This window comes from Ovis aries, chromosome 2 (genome assembly GCF_016772045.2).
Source record: "Ovis aries strain OAR_USU_Benz2616 breed Rambouillet chromosome 2, ARS-UI_Ramb_v3.0, whole genome shotgun sequence".
Lineage (NCBI taxonomy): Eukaryota > Metazoa > Chordata > Mammalia > Artiodactyla > Bovidae > Ovis > Ovis aries.
In genome coordinates this window covers 135,172,205-135,198,713 of record NC_056055.1, presented here as the reverse complement: position 1 = coordinate 135,198,713, position 26,509 = coordinate 135,172,205, and the positions used below count along the sequence as shown (strand labels likewise).

At 38.8% G+C, this 26,509-nt stretch overlaps 1 protein-coding gene across 2 annotated transcripts in view; it reads right to left on the bottom strand.

Moving 5' to 3' along the window:
• The window catches only part of CHN1 (chimerin 1), a 213,048-nt gene that overhangs the window by 83,430 nt on the left and 103,109 nt on the right, over positions 1-26,509 (bottom strand). Inside the window, exon 7 of one of the 2 annotated variants that reach the window (XM_042243696.2) lies at positions 8,560-8,848. In XM_042243696.2, coding sequence (XP_042099630.1) covers positions 8,560-8,848 — 289 coding nt within the window. Of the gene's footprint in view, positions 1-6,516; positions 6,570-8,559; positions 8,849-26,509 lie in introns of those variants that run through there. The other variant, XM_027964832.3, reaches the window with a different exon arrangement.

The window sequence follows — 26,509 nt, the reverse complement described above, 5'->3', positions numbered from 1 at the left end:
CAGTTTCCTATGGAAAGAATCTTAATAGCTGCAATACAAAACTCAGGTTTGAGCATTTCTGACCAGTTATGATAACTTGGTGAAGTTACAGCTAGATAAATCTCAAGCTAAATATATCAAAACCTCAGATATGCAGATGGCACCAATCTAATGGTAGAAAGCGAAGAGCAACTAAAGAGCCTCTTGATGAAAGTGGAAGAGAAGAGTCAAAAAGCTGGCTTAAAACTCAACATTCAGAAAACTAAGATCGTGACATCCAGTCCTATTTCAGGCAAATAGATGGGGAAACATGGAAACAGTGAAAGACTTTATTTTTGAGGGCTCCAAAATCACTGCAGATGGTAACTGCAGCCATGAAATTAAAAGACACTTGGCTCCTTGGAAGCTATGACAAACCTAGACAGCATATTAAAAAGCAGAGACATCACTTTGCCAACAAAGTTCTGTCTAGTCAAAGCTATGATTTTCCAGTAGTCATGTATGGATGTGGGAGCTGGACCATAAAGAAGGCTGAGTACCAACGAATTGATGCTTTTGAACTGTGGTGCTGGAGAAGATTCTCAAGTCCCATGGACTACACGGAGATCAAACCAGTCAATCCTAAAGGAAATCAACCCTGAATATTCACTGGAAAGACTGATGCTGAAGCTGAAGCTCCAATACTTTAGCCACCTGATGCAAAGAGCCGACTCACTGCAAATGACCCTGATGCTGGGAAAGACTGGAGAAGAAGGGGATGACAGAGGATGAGATGGTTGGATGGCATCACTGATTCAATGGAGATGAGTTTGAGCAAACTCCAGGAGAATGAAGGACAGGGAAGCCTGGCATGATACAGTCGGTCCATGGGGTCGCAGAGGTGGAAATGACTAAGCAACAAAGGTAACTTTAAGGAAACGAAGAAGAGTTAAGGACTAACTTAGGAGACCATATAAAAAACGTTAAGTTTTCATAACTCACAAAAAGGCTCAAGCCATAGCTATGACTTATCAGTCTCCAAGAGGTCTAAATATTAGGGGGAGAGAAAGTAAAAGTGAATGTGAAGTCGCTCAGTCGTGTCTGACTCTTTGCGACCCCATGGACTGTAGCCTACGAGACTCCTCCATCCATAGAATTTTCCAAGCAAGAGAACTGGAGTGGGTTGCCATTTCCTTCTCCAGGGGATCTTCCCGACCCAGGGATTGAACCCGTGTCTCCCACATTGCAAGCAGACGCTTTTATCATCTGAGCCACCAGGGAAGGAGGAGGAGAGAGGATGACTTCAAATAGAAGGGGAAAATATGGGGCAAAAAACAGAAGATGAAAACTACAGATCCAAATCATTGAACATAAGGTCTGATATAAGTATTTACTAAAACTGGTGAGCTGACTCTTTTAGAATGGGTCTACAAAGTTAGTTAGACAATGTGGGAAGGCCAGAGTATCGCATGACAGCCTCTACTTGCTTGGGACCCCAAATGCTGTGACCATCCTGAGGTCAGCAGAGTTGATTTCTGTTCCATGAAGCTAATGAATGGGGCTCTTGCCACCAATGATTATTTCCTCACCAAAATTCTAAAGGCTCTAAAATAGCAATTGTGAAAGAATTTCTAGTAGCTTCCTTTTGAAACCCTCAAACCAGTGATTTAAGAGTTATTTTATTTACTTAATTGGCCCATACATAGAAATCTTCCAAAACTGCAGCTGGCTTGGAAAATTACAATTTGGTCTTCCGTTGGCCTGGTTCTTTGGAGCTGAGGAACTGATGTTTATCTTCCATCTTCCTCTTTCCATCTGGTTTTCCCTAATGGCTTTCAATTACTAATCCTTTCTGTGGGTGATATTACAGAAGGACAGATGAGATTCACACAAACAATTTCCTGGGTCACATGTGAATTTTCATCAATCACTTCAAGCATGAGATTTTCTGGTGGGGCCTAGCTTGTCCTGACACATGACTGGTACTGTGAGTTTGGGGAGATGCACTCTGCCATGTCGGCTGCTTTGAGCATAACCCTAAAGATGTGTCTCCATGCGCCACCCTTCACAAACTACTTCATGTCACAAAGACAATTTTTCTAGAATTGTCTAGAGGTATATATATTTTTTATATATATATCAGATGGTATATCTGTGGAATGAAGAATGGCCTTCCCTACTGTACAGAGACACTCTAAAGCTTCTGAGAGCAGGGGACACCCTACTTTCCCATCAACTTGACTGTGACTAATACCTGCCTTGGGACCTAGCCCAGGTGAGAGAGGAATGGCAAGGGAGACAGCTGGTGATCAGAAGAGGGCTGGCTCAGTGCTCCTGGCTCAGGTTCAAGACCCTAGCAGGGCAGAGAAGATCTTCCTCCCTGCACATACAAACCCTCTGTCACTGTTACAGATTAGTCCTTATTACAGATTAGAAAGTGAAGAGTCCACAGTGATAGAATTTAACTTCAACAAGTTACAGCATTTTGCAATCACTACTACATACCAACAATTCCTTTGTTGCCCATATTTCCCTAAAAACACATGACCTGAAAAGCATTACAACTAAAATGACAGTCTTATTAAGAGACTTCACTCTGTGATGAAGCAAGTAGGAGCCTTTGGATGTCTTCTTGTGAACTCAGAGGGCCAATGAAGCACTGAAAAGACAGATCTTGGAGTATCCTACACATGCTGTTTCTAGTGAAGGTGGGGGAACAGTCCTGAGACCCTGGATCAGCATCTGGTTGCTGATCATTCTGAGCCTAGAGGGCAATAACATGTCACGTACAAGGAAGGCCACTTTACAAAATCCCATTAATACTCATAACCACCAGTGCAATGGAATCCAGAGACCTTTTTTTTTAAAGACTGCAGCAGACTGAGATCTAGGGAGGTTAAGGGCTTGCTAAGAACACACAGACTTGTGTGTGTGTGTATGTGTGTGTGTGTGTGTGTGTGTATATATATACTGACTACGTCCGCTTCCAAGTGGCACTAGCGGTAAAGAATCCGCCTGCGCATGCAAGAGAAGCAGGTTTGATCCCTGGGTTGGGAAGATGGAGGAAATGGTAACCCACTCCAGTATTTCACCTGGAGAATCCCATGGACAGAGGAGACTGGCGGGCTACAGTCCACAGGGTTGCCAAGAGTCAGACACGACTGAGTGACTTAGCACACACACTGATCACGCAGGCTCTTTGTTTTTAAAAACTGTACTTGATTTCTTAAGAAGGTCATTGAGAAGAGGACAAACCCACTATGAGAAGTTCCGTATGGAAGCTGTAGTCTCCTCATAAATTACTCAATTGATTTTTTTAATACAAATAAGTGACGCTGGGCCCATGTGGCAGTTCTCTAAGGGCCCGTTCTCCCTGAACAACTGATCCCAACCTTGAACCAACCACATGGGAGACCTGACGAGGGGCAAGAGGGATGGACGAGGATAAAGGCAGAGTAAAGGAGAATAAGAGGAGCACGGCGTGGGGAGGAGCAAGGAAGAAGAGGAGGCCCCAAGACCGAGAAAACCCCAAATCCAGTAACCAGACGGTTTTCTTCAGACTGTTTCATGCTGCCCACTTCTCTGGTATCGTTACTTTTATCATGATTAAGTTTACGTTTGGGTTTCTTATGATTTCTACATTGAAATGATAAGAAACAGAAAATGTACTCTGTGTGTTTTCAAGCAAAGTAAAACACTGGGCAGAGTGGCTCTGTGGGAGACTAAGACAATTAGCAAACCAGACAGTCCATGCTCTTTCCGCTTTCCCAGGGGATAAAGACTCCTGTCACTTTATGAAGCTAACCAAAGAATTCCAGCAGTTATAGCACTTTTGGTAGGGCTTTCATTTCAACAAAGCTCTGTAATACATATGCAGTCTGGGGATCCCAAAAGAAGTCTTTGAAAAAAAATTTTAAATGTACAGGAAATTCCTTAAATTATATATATACCATATATACCATATTTTACATATATGTTTATACATATATAAACATACCAAGAATTGCACTCATCCCAAAATTCTAGGGAAAGGAAACATGTATATACACACAGACACACACAGGTTATTTAGCTTGGTGAACTTCCATAAAACCAACAAGCTGATTTTGCCCCCTCTTGCCATCACAGGCTATCCTTATCTATGAGACAGGTTTTGAGCTTAGGGGACTAAATCCAAAAGGAAAGCAGTTCTGGATAGAGTCAAGAGTTCTGACTGACAGTATGGTTTTTGAAATGCAAATTATGTATTTTATTTGACAACATGTATTATTAACAGTTACAGGAGACATTTTTTAAAATATAAATTTATTTATTTTAATTGGAGGCTAATTACTTTACAATATTGTATTGGTTTTGCCATACATCAACATGAATCCACCACAGGTACACACGTGTTCCCCATCCTGAACCCCCCTCCCACCTCCTTCCCTGTACCGTCCCTCTGGGTCGTCCCAGTGCACCAGCACCAAGCATCCAGTATCCTGCATCAAACCTGGACTGGCGATTCGTTTCATATATGGTATTATACATGTTTCAATGCCATTCTCCCAAATCATCCCACCCTCTCCCTCTCCCTCAGAGTCCAAAAGCCTGTTCTATACATCTGTGTCTCTTTTGCTGAGGAGACATTTTCCAAAGCATGGTTTTGGAGAATGTAAAGCTACATTACTAGTAAGTGCAGAATAATCATAAAACCACTGTGTTCTGCCACAGGTCCAGGACCTGTTGAAGCAAGTGCACTATTTGGAAAAGAAACTGTTCTCTGTGGGGGAAGGCGAGGTTGGGAAGATTTGAGAGAACAGCACTGAAACATGCATACTACCATATGTAAAACAGATGACCAGTCCAAGTTCGATGCATGAAACAGGGCACTCAAAGCCGGTGCACGGGACAACCCAGAGCGGTGGGGTGGGGAGGGTGCAGGGAAGGGGCTTTGGGACCGGGGATACATGCACACATACACCCGTGGCTGATCCATGTCCATGTATGGCGCAAGCCACCACCACAATACTGTGAAGTAATTAGCCTCCAATTACAATAAATAATTAATAAATAAATAAACAAACAACCTTTTAGGGGAAAAAAAAAATGTTATGGCCATAAAGCCGTCCTACCAGGGCTTCCCTGTTGGTCTGCTAAGTCACTTCAGTCGTGTCCGACTCTGTGCGACCCCATAGATGGCAGCCCACCAGGCTCCCCCCGTCCTTGGGATTCTCCAGGCAAGAACACTGGAGTGGGTTGCCATTTCCTTCTCCAATGCATGAAAGTGAAAAGTGAAAGGGAAGTCACTCAGTCATGTCCAACCCTTAGCATGGACTGCAGCCTACCAGGCTCCTCCATCCATGGGATTTTCCAGGCAAGAGTACTGGAGTGGGGTGCCACTGCCTTCTCTCCCTGTTGGTCTAGTGGTTAAGAATCTGCCTGGCAATGCAGAGGACACTGGTTCAATCCCTGGCCCAGGAAGATCTCACAGGCCACAGAGCAACCGAGCCTGTGCGCTGCAACGACTGAAGCCCACGTGCCTAGAGCCTGTGCTCTGCAGTAAGAGAAGCCAACACGATGAGGAGTGCGCACTGCACGGCACAGAGTAGCCCCTGCTTGCTGCACAGCACAGAATAGCCCCTGCTCGCTGCAGCTGGAGAAACCCTGTGTGCGGCAGTGAAGGCCCATCACAGCCAAAATAATAAACAATAATAAATCTTAAAAAAAAAAAAACCCATCCTGTCAACCTTCCACAAAAGCTCAGACACTCAACTTACATACCTTAAGGACTGAAAAACATACATGTAGAATTCTCATCCTTCAATTCTAAAACAAAGAAAGACCTTAAGATATCATCTGGCTCAAAACTTCCCAAAGTGGGTTTCATGAAACATGAGGTAATTCAGATGAGTTTGGGAGAATTCTTGAGAGTCACAATGCACATTAGGGATTAGCAAAGCTGTGCAGTCTACAGAAAAGAAATGATTAAGTTTATTTTTCAAAAAACTTAATTTTTATCAAACCTATTTGAGCACAGAACCCTTTTTGCAGTATTTATTAAAATCCTGTAAACTACTGTTTTGTGCAAAAACCCTTGTCTTATATATTGAAAAAATGAAGTTCAGCAGGTTAGGGATTTGTCTCAAGGCCATACAGTTAGTAGATACACTGAAAACAGATTTCTCCTTTCTAGGCTTCACGTAAGTGCTCTTTCTTGTGTTCTGTTCTCATACAAAGCCTGTACCTCCAGAAGGACCACAGACGATATAAACCAGACCCTGGATGTCATCTAGTCCAGAGCCCTCTTATTTAAAGGGGGGAACACAGTCTCAAGAGAGGTGGAAAAGCTTACCTCAGTGACAATGCCTGTAGTAGAACCTAGCTCTTAATTCCAATGCTCATATCCTTTCCACAATAGCATACTAGCTCCTGCAAAGCCAACATTTTCCACCTCTGAGAAAAAGGAGTGATGGATAAGAGGGGATTTAGCCATTCAGGACCCAATAAAATACTTATCAAAGTGCACTTGTGTCAGTAGGTATTTTAAACCATTTAAACATGATTGTCTTTACTTACAAATGTCATCCACTGTGACAGGGAATCAATGTTTCAAGCTGTTGAACAGGTCATCATCCCTGCCCTGTTGGATGACACCTGTAAATAAAATAAATCTAGTTTTGAGTGAGTAGATTTTAAGCCAACTAGATTTAAGATGCATGCAGCTTAAAACAAAGCGTAGTTTTTAAGAGATTATTCTTAATCAAGGTTTGCTGAAGAGAAACACTTCCCAGGGTGAGCTATTTCACTCTATGCCACTGGCCTTCAGCACAAAAATCCAGGTAATGGCACAGGTAATGTTGCCAGAATATAGAGGGCACCATGGCTCTTAGAACTAAAAGCTTCTTTCAGGCACTAGCTACCTCAGTCTCTTGCCTCTGTGAATAATATTTTCACTGTATAGGAGGGACAACCAAGGCACTATGAGGTTAAATGATTAGTCCTATGTTAATGTTAAGTAACTAAGTGTCTTTAACTTGAGTCCCTTAATGTAGAAAAATGTATACAGAACACATCAGCAAAGTTTACCAGTAGGCTGAACCAATTTGAAAGACTTACAGACATTTAAAAAAATATTTTACAGATGTTAACTTAGAATATTCTAGACACATCTTCATAACATATAATATCAGTGCTAGATATTTAAATGTAAGCATTACTAAAAAGTGCCATGAATGAAAAATAAAAATGAGAAAATGGGAACTAGAGTGCAAAGAACAATATTAAATACAGCATGCACTTAGGATTCTAAATTCTAGTTACTTCCAAAAAAGATTTGTAGTTCCTAACAAATTTAAGTATATGAAAACCATTTGCTACAGTCTATAATTTAAAATGTTGGTTTCTCTGTAGCCACAAAATACCACTCTAAGATCTGCCAGAAATTAAGATTTAGGTTGGACAATGCACATTTGAAATTTCCATTCTGTACCTAAATACTCCAAGATAATGGAAAGCATTCAATATTTTAGAATCCTGCCTTGAGGTAGTATGACTGTCATAGTAACATTCCCATCAAACTCACATTGAGTGCTTACTTTGTGTCACAACACAAAGTGTCTGATTATTTTATACATACTATCTCAGTCAATCCTCCAAAGCTGAATATTATTACAATTTTACAAATAAAGAACATCAAAGCACAGAGAATTTAAGTAACCTGCTGAAGTTCATGCAACTGGTAAAATGATAGAATTTACACACAAATCTATTTGGTGACAGAATCAAGCTCAAATCACTATATAATACTACATTTATTTAATATGGCAAGTTAAGATACTCAAAAATATAAGAATTCATTAAAACAATTACAATCAGAAAACATAAAACTTTCCCAACTAAATCCCACACAGTATTAAATATGAGGAAATTCTCATTATTTTTCTTGGGGGATTAAAGGGAGACTAGGGACAATTTTCAAGGTAAAATTATTTTAATGCCAAGGAATTAAAAGTTCTGATGTTAACCTTATATATATTACAATTAAGACAAATGAAAACCTTAAACTGTCTTTCATAATGATAGAAAAGTATATCCTCCTGATTTACTTTCTAAGTCCAGAGGTAAATTCTGTTACTCAAGACTGATTCTCAAAATAGTGTAACAGTTATTGAAAAACTGAATTTAACCATGTGTATTTAAAAATACATGTTATCTGTCAATTTTCTAAAGAAGAGAACTACTTATACAGTAAATTACTTTTAAAGAAAACAAACTGATAGATAATGTAACCCCCTTAATTTTTTTATGTAATATAGCTAGCACAAGTTATGCTTCTGATTAAGACTCAAACTTTTTTTACTATAAAATTTGTTGGCCATTTTTTCCAACAAATTTTTAAAACTGATAAAATAAGAAATAATCAGGAATACAAAAACATACCTGACATATTTTAACTGAGTAAGAATCAGATATACGCAAAACTCAGCATCACAGAGACATTAAGGGAAAGGCACACCCTTTCCAAAGCACCACAGAGAAGTCAATCTCTTCTGGCAATAATGGTTTTCTTATAAGGACCCCAAACAGAAGAAGATAAAGTGTGGTTTCATGGTAGCTTACCCTTTTCTCTGACACCCCATCCTGGCCTGTAGAATCTTTCTCATCAAGTGTTTCTTTCAGGACTGGCATATGTTTTTGGTATGCTGGCTCTCTGTTTAAGGTTGTGTATCCTATGTGCTCATAAATTGGGTTTATCGTCATCTTGGCAATGTATTCTGCTGCCTTGGTTTCAATATAGAGAGTAATCAATCCATCAGTCACCAGATCGTGGATGGACTCAAAGCGCTTCTCCCCAACAAAGTGCTTTCCATCGTAGTAGAGCCTGAAGTTTCTGGTTTGACTTCCAAATCTGCCTCAATGAAATGGGAAAGATGTTTTTAAGAAAAGTAAGCAAGTGAATTCTTTCCGAAAAAAAAATTTTAAACTATTGCTCTGTGTGTGTCTTCTTTGTTTGCTTAAATAAACTGTGGCTAATCTCTATGAATCGTCTGGAATATGGAAAGTTAAACTTTTGAACACAAAGAATGAATTTGCAACAATGAGGGATAATTGGACCGAAGCAGGCCTACCCTAGAACGTAAACTTTGTTCTTATTTATCTTTTTAAGCCACTTCATTATGACTCTAGGAAAAACAGTAGAAAATAAACCTCATATATTATTAGAACAGAGTCAATAATCAACTGGTCAACTATATATGACATTTCTGTATTAGCAGGTTCTTTCCAAGTTGATCAATAAAAGTATTCAATATACTTCAGATCCCAGCATTCGTGTCTTTTAATGGGAAAGCTCCACTAAGGGCTCACCTAGGTGTGATGCCAGCAATCATTTAGAGAAGAGCTGATTCCAGAACCTGAGTCACAGGTAGAGCAAGCTGGCACAGAAACACACTTATGTTATTTCTAGCCGTGGGTTAAGGACACGCTCTTCCCTTTTACATAGTCATCCTTCTGTCTGCTTGCTGAGTCTGGGCAAGAGATGCTTGGAATACATACAGGGCATATAAGTCATAAACTACTGGACTCGAGAAATTCTATTTTTACTTTGGAGTCACATTTCAGTGGTATTTAAAAAAAAAAAAAAACTGAAGAAGAATGGTTTCTGATAATTTCAGTATTTTGCTTCCTGCGGTAAACCTCAGAAATGGATCCAAGTTGGCACAACTAGTCTAATGTCCTTCCAAGATGACAAAGGCAAGAACATGCACCGAGTTCAATAAAAGCTGATGCCGAAATGCACTAAGGGCCATCTCACAGCCTCTGGAAGATAGCCCCGGGTGAGCCTAATTTAAAACCAAACAAATCAGAAAGGATATATTTAATTTCACTTAAAAATACACAGAACAGAGATGAACTAAAACATGAAATTAATAGCTGCTTAAGTGTTTAAATAGAACTGCAAACTTATGCAACAAAACTATTCTGGTATAGGTTACATTTTAGGAAGACAGAAGTGAGAATTTTCTTAAGATTTCACTTTAAATATGCCCTACAAAAGGAATCAAAAAAATTTTTTTAAATAATGGCCTGAGGTTTCTCTGATTCTGTCATTCAAATTAAACTTTAATAGTTATTTAATCTAGAACTCAATATTCTATACAAGCTGGTCCTTCTTCTAAAATAAAACTGATCTAGCTTTTGCTTCTTTAAAAGCAATTAAATTTTAGTTTATATTCAAGTGAATGATCCATATAATTCCACTTCCCATTCTCATTTTCCTCTAACGTTAAAGAGATATTTCTCCCAAGTAAATTTTCCTTATGATGTATGTCTAAAAAGTTGGAAGGTAAAATTTCTATACCAGAGTTAAATATACACTTTTTTTGAGTTAAATACACTGCTTTTAATATTTCCTCTTCACTAATATTCATTATTTGTTACTGCAAAATAAACACAGAAAGCCACTTTATAATTTTTGTAAGGTTCATATAGCAATAAACACAGTATTGTTTAACATTAAGCTCTTTCATATTTCACTTGCATTCAAGGCATTTCAGTAAGGGATTAGACCATTTTATTCCACTGGGGCTTCAGATTTTACAAAGAAGCAGTTTCACAATGCGAATGGCACTTAAAGACTATGTAAGTAATGGTGGCAGGTGTTGTCACTCAGCTGTCTTCTGAAATCTGCTAAGTATGGGAGCAGAGGGCAGAGGGAAGGTGGCTGAACTGGCCTCACAGGGGTGGGATGGTTAACTGAAAGAGTGGAAATCTAAGGTTAGACTTCTTGACCCTTTACAATGAAGCTCTTTCCAAGCCATTCAAGGAGGGTTTCCTGACTACTTCTATGTTATTGGGCAAAGAGTCTAAGTAAGTTTGTTCTCAACTTAGTGACTTTAAGAGATTGTCTGCATGATTCCCAATTTCCAATACAAAGACAAGATGAAATGTTGAATTTTTACAAGTTTATCTTCAGGTGGTTTTCTAAAAAATGATTATAATAATATATATGACCTTATTCATATACAGAAATGTTACATTTCTATACAGTGATACATGATACCAAGTCACTCCAATATCCCCCTCACATTATGAAAGCCAAGAAACTCAATGTTTAACAAGATCTAACATACACACTCAAACCCACATAAGATCTGAGTTATTGTTTATGTCCCAGTACAAAAGACCTTTGCAGTCTTGAAAGAGGGTTTGGACAGGGGAAGGCAAGTCCTGGTTCCTTTGTGTTTAACAAAAAACTTCAGGCTTTGGCATCCGACAAATTAAGTTTATATCCTGGATCTGCCACTCAGTGAGGAGATTCTGGGAAAATCATTCTTCAGATTCTGCACCAAGATACAGGAATAACATTACTCTATACAAAGTAACATCCCTTGACTGTGAGGATTACATAAGAATATTTAAAATAAAGTTACATACAGTTAACCCTTGAACAACACAGGTTTGAACTGTACTGATGACTCGGGTGTTTTCAACAGTAAAACCTATAGCACTACATTATCTGAGGCTGGCTGAATCTGCAGATCTGATAGTGGATATCACAGATAGAGAGGGCGGGTTTTTTAAGTGATATGTGGGTTTTCGCTGTGCAGAGGGTAGGCATCCCTAATCAAGACATTGTTCAAGGGTCAACTGTAAATAGTAGGTTCAACTGCAGTCCCTTGTCTCCTATGTTAGCTTAGACTTCTGCAGAGAATAACAGAATGATTATCAAACAATAAAGAAAAACAAAAGATATTCAATAATATGTACTGAAGTAAAACTGGTTGTGTAGGAACATCTCTGTACTGGTTGACTTTACTGCCAATGAAAAGCAGAGTTTTTTTGTGAGTTTTTTCACTCAGGATGCCCCAGGTTTATACTATGTAGTTAACTGAGTGGAACTATAAACAGAGTGCAAAGAGGGGAGGAGAGAAGCTGGAAGAGTCCTTCCACAGGGCCTTGGGAGTTAGGTTTCTGATTTCAAAGAGAAGGGGTCAGTATATATACTTGTATTGAAAGCAGGATGTTTTAAATGGATCCAGTGATAACTCTGGTAGCTCAGACAGTAAAGAATCTGCCTGCAGTGCAGGAGACCTGGGTTTGATCCCTGGGCTGGGAAGATCCCCTGGAGAAGGCAATGGCAACCCACTCCAGTATTCTTGCCTGGAGAATCCCATGGACAGAGGCAGCTGGCAGGCCCCAATCCATGGGGTCACACAGAGTCGGACATGACAGAGACTAACACACACACACTGACCTCTTGAAAGCAGAGTATTAATTTGTAAAAACCTGTTAATGCCAAACCATTTTCCCTTAATGTTTATAGGAAAATATTCTTTTCATCTTTTCTTATATTCACCCTCTGCTTCTGCCCTTATTTTTAAATAGCTGTCCATTTTTTGATGAACATGTTCACAACTGTATAGGTCCAACTCTCACCTAGATGGAGTTCAACAAGATGAAAATTTGTTTTCTCCGAAGTGGTACTGCAACTAACAGAAAAGAAAGACCAGAATAATCTGTTCTGAACTGCTACTGCTATACCATAATTATGACTTTCTAGAAAGAATGCCTTTTTATCCAGTGACTTCAGGTTTTGGTTTTCATGTTTTGAAAAACTGTTTTAATGCTGTGCCCATTTACATTCAGATGAATTTCAAAATACATAATTCTAAGAACTAACTTTAAAAAGTGAACACAACCCTTAATACCATCCTTTCTATTTTTTAGCAAGTAAACTGCACTCATAAAAGAAAAACTCAGTCTAGAGGTACAAAATGATGAAAATAGATACAAAGAATGACCTTTGGGGTCTTACTTTACTTTTTTCTGAAATAAAGAATTAGTTGTGATTTGAGCCCAAAGTATTGGGAAGTATCTCTTCAAAGGAAAGCTCTAAGCTAACAGATGTTTCCTGTTAACAAACAGAAAACAAAACATATACAACACATTTGTCGAAGTTAACAATAAAATGTTAGAACCATTTCCAGAAACCAACATACAAAAGCAATTTTATTTATCATAAATATGTATTTGCGTATTTTTAGCAAAGAAGCTAGTGGTAAAATATCTCATAAATTCTTCTAATCATAAACACACTCTTGGAAGAAGGTTAAAAGAGAGACAAGAATATGGGGAGGCATTCACTTGAATACTAAAAAATGAATTTAAATTAACTAAGAAAGGCTGAGGGAGAGAGAACATAGCTATACACGATTTCAAAATATTTTCTCCATCTAAAACTTTTGTTAGGATACTACTTTTTCCTATCTTGCTGTATAATTCTGGATGGCAAAATGGGACAAAATATTAAGATATGTGAACTCAATGATGATATTCCCTTGGCAAAATAAATCATCTTGAGGAAAGAAGCAGACCAGTATATCTAACTAAACCTTCAAAGGTGGCACCAGCTAGCTCTAGGAGGTGGAACTGATACGGAAGAATTATTGCAAAAGATCTATTTGAGAAACAGTTAGATATCCCCTCACATTCCCCCATCTTGTCCCCTTCCCCATGCAGGTGGAAGAGTTGAGCTCTCTTCTCTGGATAGTGAATCAGGAGATTTTGAACTGAGAGATATCATCCTGTAAACTAAGTGACTTTTAAATACTGAAGACTGAGACTTCATCTCTCTTTCCTTAAAAAAAAGAATGGAAGATTCTTCTCTGGGAAATCTTATCAACTCAGCTGAAAAGACATAAAATAGAGACATCATCCTGTACTCGGGAGGCTTTTCTCAAGCCCTCAGAACTACTAGTCAACTTTTTAGTTTTTATTTGCCTCAAGATATGTTCTAACTTCCCATGTGATTTCTCCTTTGACCCAAGAGTGTGCTGTTTAATTTCTACACGTCTGTGAATTTTCCATTTTTCCTACTGCTTGACTTCTAATTTCCTTTCATTGTGACTGGGAAAGATTTTTGGTATGATTCAGTTTTCTTAAATTCCTTAAGACGTGTTTGGTGCCCAACATGTGATATATGGGTGTTCTCTGTGTGCTTGAGAAGAATGTATTCAGTATTCTGCTGCTGTTGGGTGAGTGTTCTGCACATGTCTGTTAGGTCCAAATCATATATAGCATTGTTCAAGTCCTTCATTTTCTTTCCTGTCTAGTTCTATTCATTTAGTGCCAAATAAACTTAAATTATGAACAGTAGGCTGAGGATCAACTGATATCTGAGGAAAATCTCTTTGATGAAGGATAAAGGCAAACAAATGGAATCAAAACAAGCTGAAAGAAACAAACCAAAAGATGACAATATTTTTAAAATTATCAGTATGCTAAAAGAAACAAAAGTAGGATAGTTCATATTTCTATTCTTGAATAGGATTCAGCAAGAAGTATTAGGATGCTACAGGAAAGGAACAATACAGAATACATAGAAAAATAAGCAGAAAAAGGAAATATAACATAAATGAAAAACTGAAAGAAGAAATAATAGATAAAGTTGAGAAGATATTTAAGAAGAACAAAATGACAAACAGATGAAAAATAGACAAAAAATAAGATAGAGAATCAATGCAGGAAGTCCAACATCTAGGTAACAGGAGCCCTAAAAAGAGAACAGAGAAAATAGAAGGGGAAGAAATCTAAAAGGTAATTCAAGGAAATTTATCACAACTGAAGAATATAAGTTTATATAATGGAAAAAAATAGGCCCACATCAAAAGGGTAAATGATGCTCAAAGAGTGGTCCAGTAAATACAAATTAAATCTTCATAATGGTGAGCTTTTGTAATTCAGACAGTATTAGCCACTGGCAAGGAAATAGAGCAGCTGATAAAACCAACACTTGGCATACTTTTTAACAAAATGGTTTAAAATGGCCCAGTAAACTTGAATGTATGTATCCCTATGACACAACAACTTATTCCTATGTAATACTCCATACAATATGACTGACTATGTGCTCTAGGAAAGAAACACACAAAAAGCAGCAGGAGGAATGCTCGAAATGCCTAAACCTTGAAACCACATAAATTCCCAATACAACAAAAAAATCCTGCAGTAGACATGCTGTGGTGGTTAATGTTCTATGTTAACCAGAAGGGTGTTTTCAGATGAGACTCATTTAAATCAGTGAACTCTGAGTAAAGCAGATTACTCTCCGTAATTGGGTGGGTCTTAGTCAGCTGAAGACCTAAATAGAACAAAATGACTGGCCTTCTTGAAGGAATTTCTTTCTGAGGGAATTCTCCAGAAGACTGCCATTGGACTTCGCATCATCTGCTCTCCTGCGTCTCAGGCCTGCGAGCCCACACTGCAGACTTAGACTTGCCAGCCTCCACAATCATGTGAACTGGTCCCTTGAGGTAAGTCTCCTTCCATATACATACACATCCTACTGGTTCTGTTAAGTCAGGAGAACCCTGACTAATACAATAAAACACTATACAGCAAGGAAAACATATATGCAACAATCTGGATGAATTTTTTAAAATATGTTGGGAAAAAATAACATGTCACAAAACAGCACATACAGTGTGATTCAATTAAATGAAGTCCCAAAGCAGGCAAAATTCAACTGAGTTATATCAGAATGTATATGTGGATGGTAATACTATAAACAAAAGCATGAAAAAGATAATTATAAAGCAGCAGACACGAATTTGATCCCTGATCCGAGAAGATCCCACATGCCACACAGCAACAAAGTCCGTGTGCCACAACTACTAAGTCTGCGCTCTGGAGCCTAGGAGCCCCAATGACTGACGCCCATACGCCTTAGAGCTTGTGCCCTGCAACAGGGAAGTCGCTGTGCAGCAAGAAGCCAGAGCACTACAGCCAGGCAGTAGGCCTCGCTCGCTGTAACCAGGAAAAAGCCCCCATGGTAAGGAAGAGCCAGCCAAAAATACATACACAGAATTTAACAATACACGTATACATTAAAAAAATAAGTCAGTGAATGGTAACAGTAACTTGGGGTATTTTTAAATATTGATACCTTTCAGACTTCCCTAGTGGTCCAGTAGCTACGACAGTGAGCTCCGAATGCAGGGGGCCCAGGTTTGATCCCTGGTCAGGGAACTAGATTGCATAGGCTCCAAGTAAGACCTGGCACAACCAAATAAGTAAATATTTAAAGTAAAAGGCTGATATCTTTAAGAAATGTCTAGGATTTTCTTTACATTAATAAATGACCATCCCTCACAAAGGAACTACATGTATTAGAATTTCACTTCCATGAAATCCATGAACCTTTCTTATTTATGAACTGCTAGATGAACTCCTTTATGTCTTTAGGATACCAGTTAACAGAACTGTTAGAATGAAAACAATCCAAGCAAAGACTTGATAAGGAGGGTTGGTCTTGAAGACCTGTCCCACCATACTATCTGGTCTTCTTCAAGAGGCCCCCAAAGTTCCTTAAATGCAGGGAGAAGCTTATTCCCTGGTAAAATCTCTTTACCATACAATTTTAGTGATAGTATCTTGCATCTTTAATTTGTAACATCTCTCTTCTTTACTCATCTCTTCCTCCTGTACCTACTCATTCTTCAGTCAGTTCAGTTCAGTCGCTCAGTTGTGTCTGACTCTTTGAGACCCCATGAATCACAGCACACCAGGCCTCCCTGTCCATCACCAACTCCCAGAGTTCACCCAAACTCATGTGCATCGAGTCAGTGATGCCATCCAGCCATCTCATCCTCTGTCATCCCCTTCTCCTCCTGCACCCAATCCCTCCCAGCATCAGAGTCTTTTCTAATGAGTCAGCTCTTCACATCAGGTGGCCAAAGTACTGGAGTTTTAGCTTCAACATCAGTCCTTCCAATGAACACCCAGGACTGATCTCCTTTAGAATGGACTGGTTGGATCTCCCTGTAGTCCAAGGGACTCTCAAGAGTCTTCTCCATCACCACAGTTCAAAAGCATCAATTCTTTGGTGCTCAGCTTTCTTCACAGTCCAACTCTCACATCCATACATGACCACTGGAAAAACCATAGCCTTGACTAGATGGACCTTTGTTGGAAAAGTAATGTCTCTGCTTTTGAATGTCTTATGCTGTCTAGGTTGGTCATAACTTCCCTTCCAAGGAGTAAGCATCTTTTAATTTCATGGCTGCAGTCACTACCTGCAGTGATTCTGGAGCCCAAAAAGATAAAGTCTGACACTGTTTCCCATCTATTTCCCATGAAGTGATGGGACCAGATGCCATGATCTTCATTTTCTGAATGTTGACTCATTCTTACTAACCCTCAAATTCCTCATTCTATCATAATCTCTTATTAACTAATGATCATTATACAGAATATCCGGGGTAAGTCAATGGATGTCAGAGTCAAAAACATGCGCAAGTAACACTTCCTGCTTTCCTCTGTAACAAGGGCTGTGATGCTGTGTTTTATACTGAGGAGTGACTGAGTAAGAATGGGAAAGATAATTTATTTAAGTATATGTCAGTATCATTACTCCAGAAAGAAGGTATATGTATAAATTTGCACCATCACAGAAATATGCCTCAATTTCAATCAACTGTTCCAACTTGATAGCTAACTAAACTATACTGAAAGATTTGAAAATGGGAATATGTTAAAATAAATGCATATAATCCAATCAAAAATATATGGAAGAAAAACAGGTGACAATTTTCTGGAATTATAATATTAGCTTGGCAAAGCTATTAGTTAATAATGTGCTTTTACTGAGCCTTACCTATACGTACTGGTTCATCTGCCAATCACAAAATAAAAATGTTTGTTGGATGAATAAAGTATAGAACTCCAGCTTCTCCTATTTTACAAAAAACCTTAAGTCTGAAAGATGACACTCTGGAGACAGAAAAGATCTTTGTGATTGTCCTGCTGTTGTTCAGTTGCTCAGCTGTGTCTGACTCCTTGCGACCCCACGGACTATAGCACCAAGCTTCCTTCTCCTTCACTATCTCCTGGAGTTTGCTCAAACTCATGTCCGTTGAGTCAATGGTGCCATCCAAGCATGTCATTTTCTGCTGCCGCCTTCTCCTCCTGCCCTCATTCTTTCCCAGCATCATGGTCTTTTCCAATGAGTCAGCTCTTCGCATCAGGTGGCTAAAGTATTGGAGCTTCAGCTTCAGAATCAGTCCTTCCAGTGAATATTCAGGGTTGATTTCCTTTAGGATTGACTGGCTTGATCTCCTTGCTGTCTAAGGGACTCTTAAGAATCTTCTCCAGGACCACAGTTCAAAGCATCAATTCTTTGGTGCTCAGCCTTCTTGATGATCCAACTCTCACATTCACACATGACTACTGGAAGGCCTGCAGGTGCCACCCCAGACCTTCAGATACAGAATCTTGTTAACAAGATTCTGAGGTGATTCTTGGGTGGATTAAAGTTAAGAGAAACGTAAGTCTTCTCCAACTCCCTCATAATACAGATGAAACAGTTCAGAGATCCAAGCTCCTAAAACTGTAAAATAGGCAGGCTAATATCCCTGGTGGCTCAGAGGTTAAAGCATCTGCTTGCAATGCGGGAGACCTGGGTTCGATCCCTGGGTCGGCAAGATCCCCTGGAGAAGGAAATGGTAACCCACTCCAGTATTCTTGCCTGGAAAATCCCATGGACGGAGGAGCCTGGTAGGCTACAGTCCATGGGGTCGCAAAGAGTCAGACACGACTGAGCAAGCGACTTAATATACACAAACCAAAAATTCCAAAGAAAACAAATTTTTAAAAAACCCAATCCATTGTGTAGAGACTGCTTTACAGTCTCTCCCTGGAAGCCCAACCTGATTTCATGTACACTGTTCTCCCCAAGCATCTCTAAGCATGATCAAATCAATATGTTCCCCCAGTAAACTTATCAACTTTCTCATCTCTTCCACTCCTTTAGAAAGTCATTCCTATCTAACATCCCTTAACAGAATCACCACCTACCCAGTCAACCCTGTCAAAACTTTCATAATTACCTGAGAGTCTTCAAACTCCCTCTACATTTAAACTTTATTTATTGATCTTTTTGAATATACGGAGACTCCACCCATTCTTCCTACAGCTACCAGGGTTTATCCCTAGACAGATCCTATCACATCACTTTCTGTCTTAAAAATTGTTAATGGTTCATTACAGTTGAACAGACTCAGACAAAGTAAAGACTTCATTAATACTTTCTCTTAAGTTGACCAGCTATACGTAAAAAAAAAAAAAAAAAAAGAAAGAAAGTATACTAAAAAATGCATGTAACAACAGAATTGCCAAAATATAAGCAGATTCCTAGAGTTCTGTCTGGTGTAACACATCTGCTTTCAGTGTAATGATGTGGATAACACAAACTCCTTTCCATATCAACACTGGAAGTAAATAAATGAAATACAATCTTCTAAATGTAGTAAATCAATTATAGTATCTTCTGTTACCCTGGTTCGATCCCTGGGTTGGGAAGATCCCCTGGAGAAGGAAACGGCAACCCATTCCAGTACTCTTGCCTGGAAAATCCCACAGATGGAGGAGCCTGGTAGGCTACAGTCCATGGGGTCGCAAAGAGTCGGACACGACTGAGCAACTTCACTTTCACTTACAGAAAAGTATCATACACACATCATAATCTTATCAAAACCAGGGAAGATCTGGAAACATCAGTCTATTTGTATAACAAAAACAGATTTGGCTTATTCAAGAGGTAGTGACCAGTCCCACTAAAAGTTTATTAAAATATTATTTCCAAGAGCCTATAACTTCAGGATAAAGTCACACTACTAGAAAGGTTTACAAAAGCATGGAGTTATATATATGCATTAATGCTTGATAAGTGTGGGGGGCGGTACAAACACAAACTCACATGTTCATATGTTTTCCAGCTTCCTACCATTTAATTCCTTTAAACAACAAAATGTTTTTATTTAGCCATTTCTGTATAAACTACACAACACTAAGTATTACAGACTATAATTCAATGTTTTTCTTGAAGGTTCAGGTTTATTACAATGACTGTACTACTAAAATTTTGGTGTCTGAATACAGAAATATCACAAAGGCTATTGTAGTGTATTGAGCTGCCTTACCCTGATTTATATGGCCCCTAATTATTGAACTTATAGTTCTTAAATCTAACTTTATATTTTAAAAATCTTCTGGGACTTACCTGAGGATCCAGAAGCTAAGACTGAGTGCTCCCAATGTAGGAGACCCAGATTCGATCCTTGGTCAGGGAACTAGAACCCATTTGCCACAACTAAGAATTGGTGCAGCCAAATAAAATAAATAAATATAAAAAATAAAAATTCTTCTTTGCAGGTTATCACCTGTGCTCATCTTTTAATTCACTACTTAATCTGCAGTAAGCTTGGAAAAAAGACACAAGGGTTTTTATTTTATATAAAGCTAGATCAAATAGATTATAGTGGGGATTCCTGAGCATTCTTTCACTATAAACATACAGGCTCTGCACAACTATTTAGCCACTCAAAGGCATTTCCCAGCCTCTTGGCCATACTTTGGAGACCTGGGGTTACCAACCGTCTGACCATCAGATAAGTAGGATGCTACTGTAGATGAGCAGAGACTGGCTTAAATTTGCTTATAGCTTTATTACCTAGAGGTCATTAACAATCTTTAAATTACTACATTAAATGCATCATAAAATGCCTCGCTTTAAAAATCAACTTATTAATATATAATTTATATACAATAACTGTCCCCATTTAATGTGGATAATTAAAAGAATTTTGACAGATGCTACTGCCACAGTCAAGATTCAGCAACATTTTTAATACCCCCCAAAGTATCTTCATGTTCTTCTGTAGCTATACCTCTATCTCTTGTCGTATTCAACCACTTATTTGCTTTTGGTCACTATAAATTTCTATTATTTTATGTAAATGGAGTCACACAGCACAAACCCCTTTGTGTTTGAGTGTCTCAGTTTCTACCAAGAAGATTCACTTTAAACTGATGGATATTGTTCTCATCAGATTTTAAATACAACCAGACCAGAATTTTAGTTATGGGAAAGCAATAAAACAAGTTTGTGATCGCTACTTTGTTTCTGAAGTTGTTCTTAAATACTCTCATATCTCTAATGATATTAGGCATCAGATATAATCAACCTGTTAGCAGTAGTAGTAGATCAGCAATATAGTTATGGTTGCCACTTGTTGACTTTTAATGGCTAGTAAGAGCTTAAAATGTGATACATAATGTATCTGTATGTGTTCATTTTAATAACACAATTTAATATCTGAGTGTTATGTGCTATACACTATGTATGCATGCATGCTCAGTTAGTTGCCCAGTTGTGTCCAACTCCTTGCGATGCCATGGACTGTAGCACACCAGGCTCCTCTGTCCATGGGATTTCCCAGTAATCCCATGCTGGAGTGACTTCCTACTCCAGGGGATCTTCCTGACTCAGGGACCAAACCTGCATCTCTTGCATCTCCTGCACTGGCAGGCAGACCACGGAGCCACCTGGGAAGTCCCACTCACTATGCGTTACCCCAAATAATCCTTCCAGTACATATGAGGTATTACTATTATAACTCATTTTATGATTTAAAAAACTGGGCTTTAAGGAGATAAGTAATTTGCCCAAAGTCATACAGAAAATTCAGGACTGTCTGACTGCAAAACCATGTTCTGAACCACTGACCACATATACTGATTTAAAATCACAGGTCCGAAAAAGTCATCAAAAGCCCAATAATTAGGTCAAATATATTTCTAAGAGCAATACAGCTAAGGAAATATTAGTATCTGCCAGCTTAAGAGACTCTTAAGACAAACGCAATAAAGAGAACGAAAAATGGATTTCTTCAATACCTTATTTGTATAAATAACTATATCACAAATAAAAATTTGAAGAAACCAATATGAATAAGATTTACTGCCCTGGAGAACCTCAGTTCACCTGTAAAGATAAACAGACATGTAAACAGATTATTACTGTGGATTGTACCTTGTTCCTAGGTATACTCAAGGAATACATGAAGATCTTCTCAGAAAATAAACTAAAAACCATGTGATCAACAATATCAGGTATCAGTGAATCATTAGAGACTGAAATATAACCCTGCACATTAGGTACCATTCATAAAAATGAAAACAACTCAGCCATAAATAGATTTCTGAGTGAGCCTAGAAACCTGGCAGCAAACATCTATTAGAATCCTTAGGGGAAATTTTGAAAGATGCAGCAAGAGGAGTCAGTCTGTGGCTTGGAGAATGACCACAACTGATAGCGGAAGCAGAGCCAAAACCCAACACAATTGCCTGAAACGGGCAGATGGGGAGCAGGAGGAGAGAGGAACACCCACTGAGAACGATGACAAGAGCCATAGGGCAACTATTTTAATCTGGGGATAACATGAGACATTCAGAGGAGGTCTGCTCTAGGCTCAGGGAAAACAGGACAGTGTGAAAAGTGTGGGCAGGTAGGATGACAAACTAGAAGAAGCATTTAACAAATTTAATGAGATAAGCATCCTGTGTGTAAAAGGAACCCAAGAACAAGATGGAGGGACAGGAAGTTCTAACCCTCATTCCCTCAGAGAGACACAGAATTAACAATTTATGGACCAAAATTCTTTCATGAGAACTCTAAAAACTGTTTAAGAAACTGCAGCAGCCCCAAGTGAGTGCAAAGCCAAGACGAGTGGCACTGTAAGCAGAATTAAGAAGAGATGTTGTATTTTATCCATGATTGCCCCTTCCCCAAGTCAGCACAGCTCAGCCTGGCTTGTGGCTTGTCTAGGTTACACCTAGAGGTGGAGGAGAAGGCATGAGAAGAGGACAAGAGTGGATCTGTGTCTAACATTCTGGCTTTTCAGAGAGTTGCCCAAGGGATGGGCTACTATCTCGCCTGATTGAGTGCTAACAGAACTGGTATAGCCGGGATGACTGGGGCAGGGTGGTGGGGCTGAAAGCAAAGGAGAGTGAGGGTAGCCTGTTGCAGCATCAGAGGGCCTACTGTGTCCCAGACAGACAAGAGAAGGCGCCCAACTTGTTGCTTCGCCCTCAGCGGGGAGACAGAAGAGCAGGCAAGTGTCCTGTGCTCCAGTTTCTCAGACAGCCAGTCACAGGGACTGGTACTTGTCTTGCCTAATTTGGGCATGTACAGGGAGCTGGCATACTTTGGATGCCCAGGGGCTACTGAAAACAAAGAGAGCAGGATAACTTGCTCCTGTAATACAGAGAATCTGCTGTATCAAGACTGACACCAGAGAGCACAAGAGATTACAAAGTCCTAAAAAAGAAACCAACAAGCATCTTTAATAGGGAAACCACACACACACAAGCCTAAAGAAGCCACACCTACCCTCAAAAGGTGTCCGAGGCCCTCATAACCTCTACCTGGCAAGACTGGTGAAGGGCTCCCTCTGAATGAAGTCAGTCTAAAGTCTGGGAGAAATGGCTGTTTTACACATGAACAAAACTCAGAAAGAAAATCATAAATTACATGAAGAATCAGGGAAATATGGCCCAATCAGCAAAAATAAACCTCCCAAACAAACCAACCCCGAATAAATAAATTAAAAAAAAAAAAACCAGCCTCACTACCCAAAGCAATCTATAGATGTAATGAGATCCTTAGCAAATTACTCATGACATTTTTCATAGTACTAGAATAAATAATCTCAAAATTTATATGGAACCATAAAAGACCCAGAATTATCAAAACCATCCTGAGAACAAAGAACAAAGCTAGAGAAATAACCCTCGCAGAGTTCATATAATATTATACAGCTACAGTAATCAAAACAACATGGAATTGGCCCAAAAACATACCTATGGATCAATGGAACAGAAAAGAGAGCCTAGAAATAAACCCACCCACCTACCGCCAATGAACCTTTGACAAAGCAGGCAAGAACATACAATGGAAAAAAGACAATCTCTTTAGCAAGTGGTGGTGAGAAAGCTGGACAGCCATATGTACATCAATGAAGTTAGAACACACCCTCATGCCATACAAAGTAAACTCAAAATGGTTTAAAGACTTAAATTTAAGACACAAGACCATAAAACTCCTAGAGGAGAACATAGGTAAAAGAAATAAAAGTAAAAACAAACAAATGGGACCTAATCAAACTTAGAAGCTTTTGCACAGCAATAGAAGCTGTAAACAAAACAAAAGGACAATTTACAGACTGGGAGAAAATATCTGCAAATGATGCAACCAACAGGGATTAATTTCTAAAATGTATAAATAGCTCATATAAATCAATAACAATAAAAACAAACCATTCAATCAAAAAACGAGCAGGGCTTCCCTGGTAAGGCAGTGGTTAAGAACCCACCTTGCAATGAAAGGGACACTGGTTCGATCCCTGATCTGGGAAGATTCCACATGCTGTGGAACAATTAAGGCTGTGTGCCACAACTACTGAGCCCGAGCTCTAGAGCCCACAGGCCGTAACTACTGAGCCCACAAGCCACAACTCCTGAAGCTTGTACACCTAGAGCCTGTGCTCCACAACAAAGAAGCCACAGCAATGAGAAGCCTGCACACTGCAACAAAGAGTAGCCCTTGCTTGTGGCAACTAGAGAAAGCCAGCATGCAGCAACGAAGACCCATCACAGCCAGAAAAATTAATAAATCTTTAAAAAAATGGGCAGAGGACCTCAACAGACCTAAAAGAAGACATACATATGATCCACAGGCACATGAAAGGATGCTCCGCACTGCTAATTATTAGAGAGATGCAAATCAAAGTACAATGTGGTATCACTTCATACAGGTCAGGATGGCCATTATTTAAAAGTCTACAAATGAAAAATGTTGGAAAGGGTATGGAGAAAAGGTAACACTCCTATGACAATGTTGGTGGGAATGTAAGTTGGTGCAACCACTATGGAGAACTGTATGGAGGTCCCTTAAAAAAACGGAAAACAGAGTTGCCATATGATTCATAATTCCCACTACTGGGCATATATATGGAGAAAATTATAATTTGAAAAGATACATGCACCCCAATATTCACAGCAGCACTGTTTATAATGGCCAAGACATGGGAACCATCTAAATGTCTATCAACAGAGGAATGGATAAAGAGGATGTGGGATATATATATATATATATATATATATATATATAGACATTAGAATACTACTCAGCCATAAAAAGAATGAAGTAATGCCATTTGCAGCAACATGGATGGACCTAGAGATTATCACACTAGGTGAAGTCACAAAGATAAAGACAAATACCATATGATATCAGTTGTATGTGGAATCTAAAATATGACACAAATGAACTTATTTATGAAACAGAAACAGACTCATAGACATAGAGAACAAACTTACAGTTACCAAAGGGGAGGGATAAATTAAATTTAGGAGTTTGGAATTAGCAGATACAAACTATTACATATAAAATAGGTAAATGACATGGTCCTACTATGAAGCTTGGGGAACTAGATTCAATATCCTGTAATAAATCATAATGAAATAAATCATATGAAAAAAAAAGTATGTGTATGTGTAAAACTGAATCACTTTGCTGTATATGAAAAACACAACATTGTAACTTAGCTATACTTCAATTAAAATTGTATAAACCAGGAAAAAAGTTACAAAGGGTCAATTCACCAGGAACATACTACAATTATAAATACATATGTACTTAACATTACTGCTCCTACTGCTAAGTCACTTCAGTCGTGTCTGACTCTGTGCGACCCCACAGATGGCAGCCCACCAGGCTCCCCCGTCCCTGGGATTCTCCAGGCAAGAACACTGGAGTGGGCTGCCATTTCCTTCTCCAATGTATGAAAGTGAAAAGTGAAAGTGAAGTCGCCCGGTCGTGTCCAACTCTTGGTGACCCCATGGACTGCAGCCTACCAGGCTCCTCCGTCCATGGGATTTTTCCAGGCAAGAGTAGTGGAGTGGGGTGCCATTGCCTTCTCCAACTTAACATTAGGGCACCCACATATATGAAATGCATTCATAGAATTGAAGGCAGAAACAGTTACACAGTAATAGTAGATTTCAATATCCCACTTTCAAGAGAACCAGACAGATCAATAAGAAAAGGGAGGACTTGAATAACACTATATATCAGTGGACCTAAAAGACATACAAAACATTCACCCAAGAGCACAGAATACGTATTCTTCTCAAGCACATAGAGAACATTCGTGCATCACATGTTGGTCACAAATCAAGTCTTAACATATTTAAGAACACTAAATCGTACCAAATGTCTTTTCCAATCACAACATAAAACTAAAGTCAAGAGCACTAGGAAACCTGGAAAATTCACAAATATGTGTAAATTACACAACACTCTTGAATGAGTGTTCACTCTTGAATGATCCAAGGGGATCAAAGAAGAAATCACAAGGGAAATTAGAAAATATCTTGAGACAAATAAAAACATAACATACTGAGAAGGAATTTAATGGCAATAAACCTCTACATTAAAAAAGGAGTTTCAAATCAACAACCTAACTTCATACCTCAAGAAACTTAAAAAGAAACTAAAAATGAATAACAAATTAAAATCAAAGTTAACAGAAGAAAGGAAATAAAAATTAGAAAAGAAATAAAATGGAAAATAGAAAAACAGTAAAATAAAGAAAGGTCAACAAAACAGAATGGAGAGCCCCAAAATAAACACTCATGTTGATGTTAAAGAGATCTTTGTTTCTTAATT